Source organism: Hyla sarda, chromosome 4 (assembly GCF_029499605.1).
Source record: "Hyla sarda isolate aHylSar1 chromosome 4, aHylSar1.hap1, whole genome shotgun sequence".
Lineage (NCBI taxonomy): Eukaryota > Metazoa > Chordata > Amphibia > Anura > Hylidae > Hyla > Hyla sarda.
Genome location: NC_079192.1, coordinates 191897762 through 191916723, shown reverse-complemented (window position 1 = coordinate 191916723; position 18962 = coordinate 191897762). Strand labels below are relative to the sequence as shown.

At 42.7% G+C, this 18962-nt stretch overlaps 1 protein-coding gene across 2 annotated transcripts in view; it reads left to right on the top strand.

Annotated features, from left to right (window-relative positions):
* UCN3 (urocortin 3) overlaps positions 1 to 18754 on the top strand; it is a 42949-nt gene extending 24195 nt beyond the window's left edge. For both annotated transcript variants that reach the window (XM_056569336.1, XM_056569337.1), the window contains exon 2: positions 17643 to 18754. In XM_056569336.1, the coding sequence (XP_056425311.1) occupies positions 17658 to 18122 (465 nt within the window). In that variant the 5' untranslated portion in view covers positions 17643 to 17657 and the 3' untranslated portion in view covers positions 18123 to 18754. The remainder of the gene's footprint in view (positions 1 to 17642) is intronic.
* Positions 18755 to 18962: the final 208 nt, after the last annotated feature.

Here is an 18962-nt window from a genome sequence, read left to right as displayed (position 1 = left end):
TCACGTCTCCCTCCTCAAGCCAGCAGTGTTCAATCGCTTCTCCCCCAAGAATCTTCCTCCCACACCTGTATCCGGTACCTCGGATGTCTTCTCCGTACGGGAGATATTGGCCTCTAAGTCGGTCAGAGGGATAAGATTTTTTCTGGTTGACTGGGAGGATTGCGGTCCTGAGGAGAGATCATGGGAGCCAGAAGAGAACATCTTGGATCGCAATCTCATCCTCAGGTTTCTGGGTACCAAGAGGAGGGGGAGACCAAAGGGGGGGGGTACTGTAACTCTGAGCGCGCAGGCCCCTGCTCCTGGACCAGAGTGCTCACTGCGTTTGTCCCCGCAGAGTGCCCCGGTCAGACTCACTGACCGTGGACACTCCCTTTCTGTCACCGGCGGGGACGCGGTCCACGCTGCGGGATGTCCTCGCGCGCAGTGCGCGGCCCATCCTCACTTACCCGCACCCGCTCCAACTCTCTCCTCTGCTCCCCGGTCACGTGGTTCCCGGCGCGCGCATCCCTGCACTATAGGGCGCGCGCGTGCCGGCTGTGTAAAATTTGATTCATTGGTTAACCATTGATTGGTGCCTGGCCCAATCCAATATAAAGCTGTCCCTACAAATGTATCCTGCCCCTTCCTGCCCTTGCCGGATCTTTGTTGCCTCAGTGCCCAAGAGAAAGCATTTACTGTGTATTCCTTGCCTGTTGCCGAACACGTTGCTAACGACTACCGCCTCTGAATCTGTGCTGCCTGCCCTGACCTTTTGCTACGTCTGACTACGCCTCTGCCTGTCCCTTCTGTACTACGCCTGTCTCAGCAGTTAGTGAGGTTGAGCCGCTACCGGAGGACACGGCCTGGTAGTTACCGCCGCAGTAAGACCATCCCGCTTTGCGGCGGGCTCGGGTGAAAACCAGTAACTACTTAGAACCGATCCTCCGGTACGGTCCACGCCATTCCCTCACTGACACAAGGGATCTACTACCAGTACCGCTTCATGCTACCAGTCCGGATCCTTACAAAGTCCCTCTCACTTTCATATTTACTCACTTGTATACGTCACACTTTTGTATACAGACACACACTCACTAGCTCAAACAATCGCTTAGTGTACTTGCTTTTATAGTTACCAGATACCACCTCTCTCTTCCACTACCTGGAAGTGAATGCAAAAGATTATTGCAACATCATATAATTTTAAAAACTTATGCAAAAACTTATGCAAATATTATGACATTTTCACTTTTGTAAACAGAGCAGAGCCCAGTGAATGGGCAGCATAATGTAGGTTACACAGCATAGCCAATTCAGGCTACAGTTAAAGGGGTTTTCATCAGAAAGTGTTTTTTATAAAGATAACCAGGTTGTCTGCTTTAAAAAAATAAACTTGTACCTACCTTCTGCCCTCGCCTTCTGCCTCCAGTAACGCTGTTTCCAGTCTTCAGTGCTTTCCTCTTCCAGGTGCTGGATGTTAATACCTCAATTGCTGTTAAGCCAATCACTAGCCACAGAGATGTCCTGTCTCACCCAGCCAAGCTGTAATGTGAAGTGTTGGAACATATACAAGCAACAAATAAAACAGAATAAAAACAGAAACAAAAACAAAAAAAACCACTTTCCGCAGGAGTAACCTTTTATGTTGTTCAATTCAAAACCTGTACACAAAGTGTTAACCGAGTCACAAATGACCATTACCATTTCATAATATAGATCCTCATCTTGCAGCACTTAGTGGTGCTTTGGATCTATTCTATGAATTTGTTCTACATGCTGTCAAATGTTTTTAAACATATTTTGAGGTTACAGTATATGATCTAAGAAGCCTTAGAAAATAAGAGCTGATCAGTTGCTATGGGCAGCTATGCCAATTTTCCTTTGCACTACTTTTGATAAATCTGCCCTCACAGTTGTGTTATTTCACTTGCGGATGTAAGCTTGTGGCAGTTTTTTTTGTGTGTAAACAATACGTGTATAACAACAGCATATGTTCAATTTAAAATAATGTGTGATCTGAAATATCAAAACAGCGATATCACCTGCAGCTAATTAGAATACAGACTTGTGGATTTACTGCTGCAAAAGATAAAGATGAAGAAACACGTACTATATGGTCATAAAAAAGTTAAGCAAGTTATGCATAAATTTACACTAGGCTTACCAAAGAAGAAAGTTATGTTGTTTTGTTCTTACATCAGTGTCAACAATTACAGTGGAGCAAAAAAGTATTTAGTTAGCCACCAATTGTGCAAGTTCTCCCACTTAAAAAAATGAGAGAGGCCTGTAATTAAAAAAAAATCCATAAAATCACAGACTGGATAGCTTACTCCATGACCTTGAAATGCTCCTTACGAAGCCACTCCTTCATTGCCCAGGTTGGTTTGTTTTGGATCATTGTCATGCTGAAAGACCCAGCCAGGTTTCATCTTCAATGCCCTTGCTGATGGAAAAAGGTTTTCACTCAAAATCTCACAATACATGGCCCCATTCATTCCTTTACACAGATCAGGCGTCCTGGTCCCTTTGCTGAAAAACAACAAAGCATGATGTTTCCACCCCCATGCGTCACAGTAGGTATGGTGTTCTTTGGATGCAACTCAGCCTTCTTTCTCCTCCAAACACAACAAGTTGAGTTTTTTACCATAAAGTTCTACTTTGGTTTCATCTGACCATATGACATTCTCCCAATCATCTTCTGGATCTTCCAAATGCTCTCTAGCAAATCACAGATGGGCCTGGACATGTACTGGCTTAAGCAGGGGGACACGTCTGGTTTGCGTCGTCTGCATGATTTGAGTCCCTGGTGGCTTAGTGTGTTACTGATGGTAGCCTTGGTTACATTGGCCCAAGCACTCTGCAGGTCATTCACTAGGTTCCCCCGTGTGATTCTAGGATTTTTACTCACCGTTCTTGTGATCATTTTGACACCACGGGGTGAGATCTTACATGGAGCCCCAGATAGAGGGAGATTATCAGTGGTCTTGTATGTCTTCCATTTTCTAATAATTGCTCCTACAGTTTATTTCTTCACACCAAGCTGCTTGCCTATTGCAGATTCAGTCTTCTCAGCCTGGTGCAGGTCTAAAATTTTGTTTCTGGTGTCCTTCGACAGCTCTTTGGTCTTGGCCATAGTGGAGTTTGGAGTGTGACTCTTTGAGCTTGTGGACAGGTGTCTTTTTCAGGTGCCATTAATACAGGTAACGAATGGAGGACAGATGAGACTCTTAAAGAAGTTGTTACAGGTCTGTGAGAGCCAGAAATCTTGCTTGTTTGCAGGTTCAAATACTTATTTTCCACCATAATGTACAAATAAATTCTTTAAAAATCAGACTCCTCTGTGCTCACTCCTGTCCTATGAGACTGCAGCATGAAAACAGAGAGGAGGGCGTTACAGAGCAGCCTGCAGTGATTGGATAAAAAAAAAAACCAGCACTGCACAGCAGACTCAGGGAGGAAGGGGAATTTTGCAGAGGAAGGGTAAGAGACAGACATGCCTCCTCCGAAGCACAGGATGAAAAACCAAGTGAGAAACAGAAAAAATGTATTTGTGAGAGAGGTATAGGTGCTAGACACATATGTATATGATCAGGATTAAGTACTGTGTAATATAACTTTTTTCTGGAATATCCCAATTACTCTTTAAAGGGATATTCCGACTTTATACATCTCATCCCATAACCAAATAACTGGGCATAAGATGTATGATTGCAGGGGTCCCTGCAGAATGGAGGGGGCGTGGTGAGACATCATGAGTGGGCGAGGCCGTGATGTCACGTCTCAGAGGCAGTGCCTGGCAAAGAATGCACCAAGATCTCGGTAGTCCGAGTGGTACCCCTGCGGTCATACATCTTATCCCCTGACCTTTGAATAGGGCATAAGATATAAGCCAGAATATCCCTTTAAAGCATTAAAGTCATTCAAATAAACTTCATAAAAAGTTTAGACCACATGGGGTCTCACTCCTTCACTGCCCACTTCACTCCCTGGCTGGCCGCCAGATCTGACTACTTCACTCCATAGACTAATGCAGAAAGAGAGCCGGATTTAATTCAGCCAGGGAGTGAAGTACTTGTTGCCACGCACTTCAGCCACCTATTGTTCCAGGACTAAGACCTAAACTTTGGAAATGTATGAACAGAATTTCAGGTTTATTTTAATTACACTAACGCTTTAAGCAATACACTTTAGTTTTCTTAACCCCTTAAGGACATGACCCATTTTGGCCTTAACCCGTTAAGGACTTAGCCCTTTTTCACCTTAAGGACTCGGTCGTTTTTTGCAATTCTGACCACTGTCATTTTAAACATTAATAACTCTGGAATGCTTTTACTTATCATTCTGATTCCGAGATTGCTTTTTTGTGACATATTCTACTTTAACATAGTGGTAAAATTTAATGGTAACTTGCATCCTTTCTTGGTGAAAAATCCCAAAATTTTATGAAAAAATGCATTTTTCTAACTTTGAAGCTCTCTGCTTGCAAGGAAAATGGATATTCAAAATAATTTTTTTTGTTCACATATACAATATGTATACTTTATGTTTGCATCATAAAATTTATGAGTTTTTAATTTTGGAAGACACCAGAGGGCTTCAAAGTTCAGCAGCAATTTTCCAATTTTTCACAAAATTTTCAAACCATTTTCAAATTTTTAAGGGACCAGTTCAGTTTTGAAGTGGATTTGAAGGGTCTTCATATTAGAAATACCTCATAAATGACCCCATTATAAAAACTACACCCCCAAAGTATTCAAAATGACATTCAGTCAGTGTTTTAACCCTTTAGGTGTTTCCCAGGAATAGCAGCAAAGTGAAGGAGAAAATTCAAAATCTTCATTTTTTACACTCGCATGTTCTTGTAGACCCAATTTTTGAATTTTTGCAAGTGGTAAAAGGAGAAAAATTTTACTTGTATATGTAGCTCAAGTATTCGGTGGGACAAGGGGATTTTGGAGAGAACATTTTTCTGAAATGGTTTTTGGGGGGCATGTCACCTTTAGCCCCTAGGGTGTTAAAACAGCAAAAAAAAAAAAAAAAAACCACATGGCATACCATTTTGGAAACTAGACCCCTTGGGGAATGTAACATGGGATAAAGTGAGCCTTAATACCCCACAGGTATTTCATGACTTTTGCAAATGTAAAAAAAAAAAAGAAAAAGTTTTTACCTAAAATGCTTGTTTTCCCCAAAATGTTACATTTTTAAAAAGGTTAATAGCAGAAAATACCCCCCAAAATTTGAAGCCCAATTTCTTTTGATTCCAAAAATACCCCATATGGGGGTGAAAAGTGCTATGCTGGCGTACTACAGGTCTCAGAAGAGGAGTAGTCACATTTGGCTTTTTGGAAGCAAATTTTGCTCTGGGGGCATGCCGCAGGACAGCAGGACAGCAAAAAAAAAAAAACACATGGCATACCATTTTGGAAACTAGACCCCTTGGGGAACGTAACAAGGGGTAAAGTGAACCTTAATACCCCACAGGGGTTTCACGAAATTGAAAAATTAGATTTTTTAACATTAAAATGCTGGGGTTACCCAATTTTTTTACATTTTCACAAGGGGTAATATGAGGAATTGGGTTGCTTATTTTGGAGGGCTTTTTCCCCTGACTATTTAAATACATCCACATATGGGGTAACATGCTGGGCGGGCGCACAACAAGGCTCAGATGTCATAAAGGTCAGTTTGTATTTGTGGCCTATGGCATATCAGTAGCTGACGGTTACATACATTCCGAGGAAAATACAAAAATGAAACACCCATATGTGACACCATTACAGAAAGTACCCACCCTGAGGAATGGGTATAGGGGTAAAGAGGACATTTTGAACTCACAGGTGTTTCCTAAATTTATTTTCCAGGAATGGATGAAGGGTAGCTTTCGAAAATTGCAATTTTCAACCTATGCTCTGCTTCATTTTTCTGGGAACAACTAACACGTGACTCCGAATTGTCACCTGGAAATACGACAGAGCTCCTGAGGGAGAACTCTTCGCATTTGAGGCGGATGTTTGTTACGGACCTAACAGTTACATACATTCAGAGGAAAATACAAGAAAGGAACACCCACATGTGAGCCTATTACAAACAGAACACCCCCTAGGGAAGGTGTATAGAAGTGAAGTGGAGATTTGGAACAGATGTGTTCCCCTTCATTTATTTTCCAGGAATGGATGAAGTGTACTATGGGGGAAAGAAAATTGCAATTTTAGTACTGATATGCAAATTATTTTCCCAGAATGATGACCCAGAGTACAGCCAAAAGTAAAAATGATGCCCGCCCCAAACCCTATATTCTGAATCATCATTCTGGGAAGGGGATGTGTGGGGCCGTCCCTATTCTGTTACCTCAAATGCGCAACCTGCTCAGGTGGGGAGAGAGCGTTGCGCATTTGAGGCAACAGCAAACCTCCAATGCTGTTGACTCTGTGTCCCATGACCCATTTTTTATGGGGAAGAAAAAAAAGATATTGGGGGTATATGGAAAAGGGTTTTGGGTTTGATATTTTTTTTTTTTGGGGGGGGGGGGGGGTTGGTTTAAAATTTGGAAGACAATGTACCCTGGACTGGTACATTGGAGCCGAATTCTGGGGAATAAATTTAGTACTCCATGGAAGTGTGATACTCCCTGAAGCAGCCTATGCAGAGGCCCGGATGATCGGGGCAAGTGTAACACTGAATGGTGGTGTCCCTCCGTCTCCCCTTCCTGTGACTCACTCTGCATCTTTTCTGGGTTCGTCCCGACCTTCCAGTGTTGGGGATCACACCTGGAAAGTGTTGTCCGGGGACGATCCGGGGACCTAAAGTTCCAGAGGTGCTCTGACCCGCTCTTTGGCGGTCACCATAGATGAGGGCCGTGTTGCCAGCGTACTTGTACAGTATAAAAGAGTTGTACATGGCAACCTGTACCATGTAGACCGCAACCTTTTTATACCGTACACATGTTTTCCGCATGGCATTATATGGCTTGAGGACTTGATCAGAAAGATCAACTCCCCCCATATACCGATTGTAGTCCAGAATGCAATCGGACTTGAGGACCGGTCCCGCGATACCTCGCACAGGGACAGGGGTGCTGCCATTCCCATGAATAGTGGTGAGCATAAGGACATCCCTCTTGTCCTTATACCGGACCAACAACAGGCTTTCATGAAAAAAGGCACGGGACTCACCTCGGGGGATATGAGCATGTAGGGAATGATGGGGCGGAAGGCCTCTTTGATTCTTCCGGACTGTCCCACAAGCGACCGTGCATCTGGCAGCGAGGGATGTGAAGAGAGGGATACTAGTATAAAAGTTATCCACGTAAAGGTGGTAACCTTTATCTAGCAATGGGTGCAAAAGGCCCCAAACGATTTTCCCGCTAACACCCAGAGTGGGGGGACATTCTGGGGGTTCAAAACGGGAATCTCGTCCCTCATACACTATAAAATTGCAAGTGTACCCGGAGGTACTCTCGCAAAGTTTATACATCTTCACGCCATACCGCGCCCGCTTGGTAGGGATGTATTGCCAGAAGCTGAGTCTCCCCGCACCAGGACATAGCTCCCAAAATGTGGCCCCGAAGTGATTGATGACCGGCCTGATTTTATACAGGCTGTCATACGCGGGATCAGTTCGGCGGGGACATGCCGCATTATCAGCATAATGCAAACATCTCCGAATGGCCTCGAACCGGGGACGTGCCATGGCCATACTGTAGAGTGGTGTCTGGTAAAAGACGTCCCCACTCCAATATTGCCTGACACTGGGTTTTTTAACTATACCCATATGCAGCACGAGGCCTCAAAGGTCCTCATTTCGGCTGCATCGACTGGAGTCCAGCCGCCGGGTCTAGCTAAAAATGAGCCCGGGTATCTATGGGGATACGGGTGTGTGTATGTGTGTGTGTGGGGGGGAACTTTATTTGTGTATGTGCTGTGTGTGGTGAGGTGCGAGACTACCTCCCTAGCCCGCCCTAACCCTCCCTAACTAAACTAACCCGCCCTAACCAAAAAAAATATAAAATAAAAAGGTTTTGTTTTTTTTTTAAAAGGGGGACTTCTAGCGCAAAAAAGCCCTGCGCCAAAAAAAAAACTGTTTATCTAATTAGTGGTGTGTGCACTGATTAGCACTTGTGGCGGCAGGGGGCGCAGAAGTCAGTGGGGGGTCCGGCCCCTCAGCCCAGAACAGTGGCTGGTGGCTTGTACACAGACCCCCACACAAAAAACCCGAAAAATAAAATAAAAAAACACTTAACCCTGAAAAAATGCACCCACCTGAACCCAAAAGAAACAGCTGATCAGTGATAAATCACTGACAGCGGTGGGACAGGCTGCACACACAGGTACGGTCCGTCCACACAGTACATGCCTGCTACTGGTGGCACAGACCGCCTATGGGTCGCTCAGGAAAAAAAAAAAGATCTGCGCCAAAAAAAATGGCTGGCGGCAGACCGTAGCGACCCAGCAGGGCCGGGGTCACGCAGCTAAAGGTGCTATGGACCCATGAACACCCACTGAGGTATGCCAAAAAAAAATGACTTTTTTTTTTTTTTTAACCCTAACCTGTCCCTACCTAAATCTAAAGCTAACCCTGGGGGATTTCTGTGCCAAGGGGCCACAGAAAGGGGGCAAGGGGCACTATTTTCACACTGAGGGGATGGTGGCAGCACGGGGCTCCGTCCTGCTCACCAGATCTGAGTGGAATGGCGGGCAGAACGGAGCAACATGCTCCTATCCCCCACCATCCCCTCCCATTACTCTGTGATTGGTGTGGCCACTTTGGCCACCCAATTCCAACTGTACTGAGGGGCAGGGCAACAATGCCAGCCCCCAGTACAGCACGGATGATGATTGGTGGTGTATATTACACCACCATTCATCATCTTTATCCGGGTCACAGGGTCACACGTGACCCTGATGACCTGGAACCGCTGCAGAACGCCGGTTAATAATTAACGGCATCCTGCAACGATCGCCGGTATAGGAGGTCCTCCGGACCTCCTCCGGCACACTGCCAGGATGTCTGCTGAATGAAATCAGCAGACATCCGGCTCCGATCCCCACCCGGCGAGCGGCGGGGAACGGAATCGCAGCGCATCGCTGATCTGAATTGATCAGCGATGTGCTGCGATTGTGGACATGGGGGTCATCATGACCCCCCTGGGCGATATGCCACGATGCCTGCTGAACGATTTCAGCAGGCATCGGGCACCGGCTCCGCTCCAGCTGGCTGCGGGGGGCCGGGAAATCTCATGACGTTCTCATACGTCATGAGTCCTTAAGGACTCTGAAGTGAATACGTATGAGAACGTCATGAGTCCTTAAGGGGTTAAAGACCAGGTCAATTTTCATTTTTGCGTTTTTCCTCCTTTCCTTTTAAAATCCATAACTCTTATTTTTTACCTACAGACCCATATGAGGGCTATTTTTTTGCGCGACAAATTGTAGTTTGTAATGACATCTTTAATTTTACCATACATTATCTTTACTCTGTAGGTCAATGGGATTAAAACAATACCAAATTTACATAGTTTTTCTATTATTGTACTACTTTAAATAAAATAAAAAGCTAACTTTTTTTAAACAAAATTCATAAGCATAAAATCGTCCTTTTCTGATCCATACACATAAGATAGCTGTCAGGTATAAGTATATTTTGAAGAAGGCTGACTCTCTTGCTACAATGTTGGGTTGACATATATTTTGGTCAGCATTTGGTTATTACTTTGGAGTTTTGTTGAGTATTTGATTATCATTTTAGAACTAATTTTAGTAATTATTTTAGCCAACACGAGGAGTTGGTCCAAAACACAGAAAAACACATAAATACTTTGTTCAACACTAATAAATGTAAGGTTATTCACATAGGGAGAAAATTGAGCAGTGACTATGGAACGCTCTCCCAGAGGAAGTTGTCACAGTTGACTCCTTTAAATAATTTAAAAGGGGCCTGGATGTATTTCTGGATTGTAATATTTGTACAGAAGACGAGGTGTGTATGTGTGTGCACAGTATATATATATATATATATATATATATATATATATATATATATATATATATATATATATATATCAGAGCTGCAGTCACTGTTACAAGAAGTCTACTACTCCTAGTCAAACTCACATCCACTTTTCTTGTTTCACATGCTGGGTATAATCTCTGTATTTGTTGGTACCCTTCCATTAAAGGGGTACTCACATGCCCCAGCATTTTGAATATTTTGTACTGAATTCTGAGAGCAGGAGGCCGAGATAGTGACGCCACGCCCCCTCTATTCATGTCTATGGGAGGGGCGTGGTCGTGACATCAAGACCAATCATGTCGGAACCCGGCGTTTGTTAAGAACGCCAGGTGCTGCGGGAGATCACCGAGTACCCCAGCGGCGGGACCCCCGTGATCAGACATGTCATCCCCTATCCTTTGGATAAGGGATAAAATGTCTAGCATCTTTAAAGACGGAAAAAAACACAAGGCTCCTTAAAGTTTCTTGAAACTGACTAAAGTAATAATGAATAAAAATTTACTGAAAATATTTGATGAAAATTAGACATTTCTTTTGAATTGTTGTTCAACAGAATCTTTTACAAACCTTTGTCAGTTTCAAGTTATTTCAGGGAGCATTGTGTTTTTTTTTTGCTTTTAATGGAAGGGTAACAACTATTTTGTCCACGTCTGTATATAGACATTGCACACTTAAAAAAAAAAATAAATAAATAAAATAAGACTGCAGTATTGCATTTTTTGCCTTTCTCTCCTCCCCCCCCCCCCAAAAAAAATTATACAGTATGTACCCAAATGTGGCTCTTACCTCAAAAAACATGTTGTCATTTGGCTTTAGCAATGAATAATTTAAAAACATCTAATAATTGCTGTGTTCTTAAAGGGGTTATTCTGGAATAGAAAAAGAGCATATGTTTTGTTACATGGTGGTAGCTGCAAGCAAATAGAGTTAAAGGGGTACTCTGTCCGTAGACATCTTATCCCCTATCCAAATGATAGGGGATAAGATGTCTGATAGCTGGGGTCCCGCAGCTGGGACCCTCGCGATCTCTGTGCAGCACCCGGCATTCATTTAGAACGCTGGGTGCGGGCAGCGGGGGTCGTGACTTCACAGCAACGCCCCCCCTCATGACGTCATGCCATGCCCCCTCAATGCAAGTCTATGGGAGGGGGCATGGCATCACGAGGGGGGTGGTGACCCTGACCGTTCAAAACCTTTGATATGACTCTACAACATATTAAAGCGTTACCTGTCATTTGCAAAAACTTTTTATATAATGTAGATAACTTTATATTTATATTTGTAATATATTGGTTAAAAAGGTGTATATTTTGTGGGGGAAAACTGCAGCTATTGCCTATGTGTCTCTGTGCAGAGAAAAATACAGGGAGTGTGGACAGGACAAGCAGCGCTCTGTGCAGGCTCCTGGCCTGTGAATCAGCCTGGTCTGTAAACTGAGGGCATGTCACATAGCCTTAGTGCCCTGCTTGTCCTGCTCACACTTCCTGCTTGTCCTGCTCACACTTCCTGCTTGTCCTGCCCACATTGTATTTTGTCCCAACCAAGAAACAATAGTTCCAGGGACAAGACAGACTTTTTTTGAAACTGGAAAATATACAAATTTTTTAACCAATGTATATTACAAATATACTTGTAATGGTATAAGCTTCATTATACAAAAAAATGTTTGCAAATGATATTGCCTATTTACATTCTGCTTATTATATATATTTATTTTGTGAGGTACAGTTTATAATAGCTGGTCAATTTCACATACTTAAAAATATTCTCATGGCGGGGGCCCCATCATAATGAAGTGTTCCATGCTGTAGGCAGCCTTACTATAGCGACACTACAGCATAATAGGCTGAACTGAATGGACATATCTCTTTTTTTCAGCCTTACACACTTTGTTATGTTACCATCTTTTCATTATAGTTTTTCTCTGTTTCTGTTCCACTTCTGGTTTTGGCTAAAAATACTGGTTAAAAAGAACGTAAAAATGACGACTAAATACTGATCGAAACACTATGTGTGAACCCAGCCTAAAATGCATGAATTTTATTCCCACACCCCTGCAGATGTTCTCCCATTAATACTTAGAATTGGAAATGCTTCTTTCCCCTTAACACATTAACGACCATGGACATGTACACACGTCCAGTCAGGATGAAGGTTCCAGCACAAGGACGAGTATACATGTCCATGGCTCTCATGGGTGCTGCCCAGTGCATCCATGAGATCGTGGCAGGGACTCAGCTCTAACACACAGCCGGGATCCTGCCGCACTGCCAGGACCGAAGTAAACTTCAGTCCCGGCAGTTTAACCCTTACAGCCGCAGTCGGAAGTGACCGTGGGCTGTAAGTATTTTGACAGAGGGAGCTTCCTCTATCTTCCCTGCAGCACCCCACAGCACGATCGCAGGGTGATGTGTGTGATCCAAGGCGGGCAGGGGCCTGCCACACTGCCAGGACCGAAGTAAACTTCGGACCCAGCAGTTTAACCCTTACAGCCGTGGTCGGAAGCGTCCGCGAGCTGTAATGAGATTTGACAGAGGACGGGGGCTCCCTCTGTCTCTCTCCTGTAGCACCACACAACGATTGCAGGGTGCTGCTAGTTACCTGGGCATCCGGGGGGGGGGGGGGTCTTTATAAGGACCCCCAGGTCTGCACTGGTTATTGCCTGTCAGGACATGCCAGAGGCAAGTCCTGATATGCTGCCTGCCAGTGTAAAACTGGCAGGCAGTATATAACTGCAATGCTTTGGAATACTAAGTATTCCAAAGCATAAAAAAATTTAAAAAAAGATAACATAAATAACAAAAAAAGTGTAAAAACATTAAGTGTAAAAAAAGTGTAAAAAATGTTTTCAAGTGTAAAAAATTAAATAAAAAATAAAAATACATTTATTAAACCAATATAATGAAAAAAAATGCAAAACGCGTAGGATCACATGGCGCACATCCAAAGCATATTGCATGCTGCAAATGCCCGCCAGCAGTCACAATAATGAGCTCCCTGCTGCGGCTGGGTAGCTTTGTGTGTCCACTCATAGCGGCGGATTTCTCACCAGCAGTCATCAGCGGACACACTAAGCTACCCAGCAGCAGCAATGATCTCACTCTTGTGACTGCTGGGGGCAATCGAGATGTGAAATATGCTGTGGTAAGCTCTATGTGACCCTACACTGCATCCCATTCATACTGCATTTCATCAGTATGTTAGAGGCATTCGTAAGCATCACGTCAAAAAAACCTGGATGCAGGCGGTCTGGAACAAGATGTGGATCCTCTACCTGTGTGGCAGATGACTCGGACCATATCGGAGAGCGGAGTCTAAGGTGCCGCTGGTCTTCACCAGAGCCCGCCGCAAAGCAGGATGGATTTGCTGCGGCAGGCGACACCCAGGTTGCTACCCCCAATACGGCTCGACCACACAGGTAACCGGGCTAGACGAGGTACAGGAGGATGAGACGGAGGTGTAGTCAACGTAACAGAAGGTCAAGGCAGGCGGCAAAGGTTCGTAGTCAGTAAACGTAGCGGAAAGGTCTGGGTACACGGGTATGGCAAACAGGCAATAGGGTACGCTTTCTCTCAGGCAAATGGCACTGAAGATCTGGCAGGGGGTGAGGGAGGTGCAAAAACTTTATAATGTGCTGTACAAGTGCATACAATTATGGGCGTACTGGCCCTTTAAATCTCAGAGCACCAGCGCGCGCGCCCTAGGAGACGGGGACACGTGCGCTGGGGCTGAGACACAGAGCATGAGGCAGCAAGGGAAGCGAGGTAAGCGACGGGCCGGGACTCGCATGCGGGAGAAGACCGTGTGCTCGCGGCTGCCATGCGCTGCCGGAGCGCAAGTAGTAGCAGCAACTTCATTCCCTTCTGAATGAGACTGCTACAGTATACATCCCTTTGGTGACATCACAACAGACACCTATATTGCAGAAATGCAGTATGAATAGGGACTATCACCAACACCTCCCCCCCCCCCCCCCCACCACCAAAATTAACCAGTTTTTTTCAAGATCATTTTTTTTTTTAACTCCCAGTGATGGATATATTCAGCATGAGTGGGTGCCTATTCCCACAACATGACGGAAATATCCATTAGAAACTTTAACTGTCACAGACATCTATGCGTCCCAACCAGGGACCGATCAGAGTGGTCCCTGGTCCAGCCAATACACTTGTAGGGGTGCGGTATGGTTCTGACAGCACAGAGTGGGGTCTATAATTCATATAATTATGCCCTGAAAGCCAAAGGTTTCTCCTCTCCTTCTTGGTCCTACCAGTATGACCAAGCGATGTACAAAAAATATGTACAAAAAATATGTACAAAAAATATGCTTTTTTTGCATTTGTGGAAAAAAAGCAAATTTGCGAATTTTTAACACTGACTTATTCCTGCCAAAAAACTATGGTGTTAAAATACTCACTGTACCCCCTAGCGAATACCTTGAGGGGTCTAGTTTTTAAAATGGGGTCATTGGGGGAGGGGGAGTCTTATGTTCTACCACCTTCAAATTTCTGCAAACCTTGCATAGCACATTAAAGAAAGATGTACTTTTAAAATTTTCAAAATTTCAAGTTAAATTGTTAGGCTTCTAATTCATTGAAAAGTTTTTTGAGCAGATAAAACGCAGGTTTAAAAGGCATTTTGCAGCCCAAAAAGAACAAAAATAAACTGTGTGAACCTAGCTTTAGTTTGGCTTCTACTCATCAAGATGGTTTTTAACTTAAGAAAATCCAGAAGGATTTAAATAGGTGCACTTGTAACAAAAAAAAAATAATAATAAAATAAGTATACCCTTCAGTTGATTGATTACTTATGCAGGCCTATTTTAGTAGATTGGTTTGAAATTCCAGACAATAACATTTTTTATAAAATATTGAATGTTCTGTTAAAATGCAACTGTCACGAATTTGTACCCTCATAAACCCTCATAGGGTAACAAAGTTCTTTAGAATCACTCTCCAGGTATACCTTTTACTGCTTTCTAGCAGCTTTTATCGGGCATAAAAAATGCTTTATAAGACAGCCAGCAACAGTCGGATAGGCGTGGCTATGGCCCACGACTGCCACGCCTATCTCCTGTATGTCATCGCTAGGACCGCTGTGTGATTGGTCCCAGCACAAAGGCCCCTTTATTATCCTTATCTGTGGCGGTGAACATACAAATGTCGGCGAAAAAACCTGTTCTCCTATTAGGTTACAGTGCCGTCACAGGGGGCTAGTTTGCATAGCAAGCGGCAGAGCATTACGCTGCACACTGGGGCCGGGAGTGAGCGCTTGCTATTAAAACTAGCTGTCCGCAGCGTCGGTGATTTGAAGAAAACTCTCCTGGTGCTGCAGGCCGCAAGCGCTCTCTCCTGATGGCCCCAGTATGCTGTGACTACATCATAGGCGCTGCGGGCAGCTAGTTTTCATAGCAAGCACTCGCTCCCGGCCGCAGTGCGCAGCGTTAATGCTCTGCTGCTTGCTATGCAAACTAACCCCCTGTGACAGCACTGTAACCTAATAGGAGATCGGGCACTTGTTTTACTCATACATTTGTATGTTCGCCGCCACAGATAAGGAAAATAAAGGGGCCTTTGTGCTGGGACCAATCACACAGCGGTCCTAGCGATGACATACAGGAGATAGGCGTGGCAGCCGCGGGCAATAGCCACGCCTATCCGACTGTTGCCGGCTGTCTTATAAAGCATTTTTTAGCCTGATAAAAGCTGCTAGAAAGCAGTAAAAGGTATACCTGGAGAGTGATTCTAAAGAACTTTGTTACCCTGCGATTAGTTTATGGGGGTACAAATTCGTGACAGGTGCGCTTTAATTACCTGCAAAAACACAAGTTGTTATTTTCAGAAACAAATACAGAGCAGTATTTTACTAGTGTCCTCTTAGGCCTGCTTTATAAGTATTACTGTTAAAAGGGGGAAAAAAACTAATGTATGTAATTTATATCACTTTAATGAATGTATATCTGTGAAATCTCTTTTCTGCATAAATGTTAAATTTCCTTTTATTACTAAAGACTAAATATTACCAACAAGTGCTACTTAATTAATAGACACAGACATCTGCTAAGGATCTGAATGTCTGAACTCTTTTCTGGGGGCTGCTAGGTAATTTCACAAATTAGAGATGGCTAAATATAACCGTAATATGAAATGTTTTCAGTATTGTTATAAAATCACAATTATAAAAAATGGTAAATGTCCCTTTCCTTAATTAACCTTATTCCCTAAGTTTAATGTGCATCAATGTAGTAACATATACTGTACAGTACATGTAATTTACATTCTTGTTGAAATTTATGGAACAGACATCCTTTTATTGGATGAGGATATAGATATGTTGCCTTTTGCCAAGTAAGAACACCAAGAGTTAGAGATAGGCCTCATTCACGCTGGCATATTTTACCCATATTTAATTGTCCATTTTCTATATTTAACATCCGGACCCTTGTGATTTTGTTTCGGAGGTCCTACACAAAGGCACAATGCACTCATCTGAATAAAACCTAAGTACTTTGTGCCAAACATAGTGAGCACAATATGTGATTAAACTTAAAGGGGTATTCCAGGCCAAAACTTTTTTTATATATATATCAACTGGCTCCGGAAAGTTAAACAAATTTGTAAATTGCTTCTATTAAAAAATCTTAACCCTTCCAATAGTTATTAGCTTCTGAAGTTGAGTTGTTTTCTGTCTAACTGCTCAATGATGATGTCACGTCCCGGGAGCTGTCCAGTTCCTATGGGGATATTCTCCCATCATGCACAGCTCCTGGGACGTGACATCATCATTGAGCAGTTAGACAGAAAACTTCAGAAGCTAATAACTATTGGAAGGATTAAGATTTTTTAATAGAAGTAATTTACAAATCTGTTTAACTTTCCGGAGCCAGTTGATATGTAAAAAAAAGTTTTTGCCTGGAATACCCCTTTAAATTTGGCTGATACTTATTGACACCCCCCCCCCCCCCCCCCCAATATGGCATTCCATACAGAAGCCTAACAATCCAAATACAATGTACAAATAACATTAAAATAAATTGTCCATTTTATAAATACACATCTACAGCTGAAGAAAAAGGGATTATGGGTTATTTTTCTTTTATTGTAATGAAATGCGATTAAATGAAGGAGTGCTGTTGATTTTTTACACATTGCTTGTACAGTTTTTGTATTGTTTTTGTTTTGTGGATGCTAGCACTTCAACAACACATATTTATTCAATTAAGTGGTATTTGTTTTTTCTTTATATACTTTTAAATGTATGCATTTTATACTCTTGAAAAGAATACAAATTTATATTTTAATGAATGCAAAAATGGATTCTGCTTTATGCCATGCGGCAGAATTTTTTTTTTACCCATTGAATTACATTATAAAAAAAGAAGGGATTGCAGCGTATACAAGATTTTACTATATACCATAATGCTGTCAACTTTGTTTTTGTATACAGTAAAATTAAATGTAAGTAAAATGGAAACAAAAAATACAGTGTGAACCTAACCAAACATGTCTAAAAGCATCAGACTCCTTACCATTTTCTTCTTTCCTTAATGCCAGTTTCTCTCTATGAATTGGAGTCACAGTTTACCTTACATGCAATGTTCTGCTTTCTGTAAGTCATGGAAATTAATAAAATATATGTTTCTGTTTTCCTAGGTGCATGGTGGAAGTATGCCACACACTAGGCTACTCCTGCTTCTGCTCATACTGTGCATGGCCCGCTCAAGTCTCCACTATAACTTTTACAAAACAGAGTCAATTTTCAGTTGCCTCAAAGAAGCCCTTGAGGAGGCCAAAAGGAGAAGTTTAGAAGACAATTCGATTCTTAGCAAGAGGAGCTATGACTTTGGACCAAGTGATAACCTATTATCCCAAGAGGAAGAGGAGGAAGAAGAGGATGAGAAAGAAAAAAGGACATTTCCAGCTGCCCGGTACAGATATCTGTCACAGGCCCAGGTGAAGGGCAAGGTATATCAAAACAAGGCAAAAAGTGACCGTCGGACCAAATTTACTCTTTCTTTGGATGTACCCACCAATCTAATGAACATTCTATTCGACATTGCAAAAGCTAGAAACATGAGGGCAAAGGCGGCAGCAAATGCCCAACTGATGGCCCAGATCGGAAAACGAAAGTAAGACTGGCTAGGCCGTGCGTGGCTCACAAAGGGAGGTAGATAAATCAGCACAGGACTTGTGTCATGAAATCTCCCGTCCCACACATGGCCGAACCTTGGAACTTTTCTTTGTACAGTACACTGCTACATTATGAGTCCTTCAAAGCTGCATTTACTTCCTACATGTCTATGCCCAAGGGGTGATATGTCACCCTCCTCACCCTCTTTTATAATTCATTAAGAAAATTATTTTGTTCTATTTTGTTACATTATCTCTATCTTTATCCGTCGCCACTTCTGAAATTCTGTATTTTGGCTTTATCAGTGACCTAAGGATTTTAATATGTCTTATTTTTTTTTCTCTGTTTAATATTTCCTTTGTAATTTCTGTTACTTTCAATGGAGATTTTACTGCAAAAATTTAAAATTATTAAAAAAAATGTTTGCATCTCCCACTGTGATGTTTTGTCATTAAACCAAGTAATTTCTGACATTTTCAAGCTTTTCTGTTTGTGTGCCTGGTCTTTTTGACACTTTATATTATATATAAAAAAAATAAAAAAAACTTAAAAAGTACATAAAAAAATGCTGCTGTATATATTTAAAGACTGTAGACACTCTTGACATAAAAAAAATGTTAGTGGCTACCTTGAATTAAAAATGTTGCACTAAATTTGAGTCCGCATTTTTCCTTCAATCCTTTTCTTTTCAGACCCCCTGATATGCAGTTTACATCTTGCTTCTAGCTCCAGATTCTTCTTATGACCCTTTAATACAAAGACGTAATGGTCTCTGCAGTGACAGCCTACTTAGCCAATCGCTAGCCACAGCAGTGTCCTGCCTCAGTTGGTGATTGCCTGAG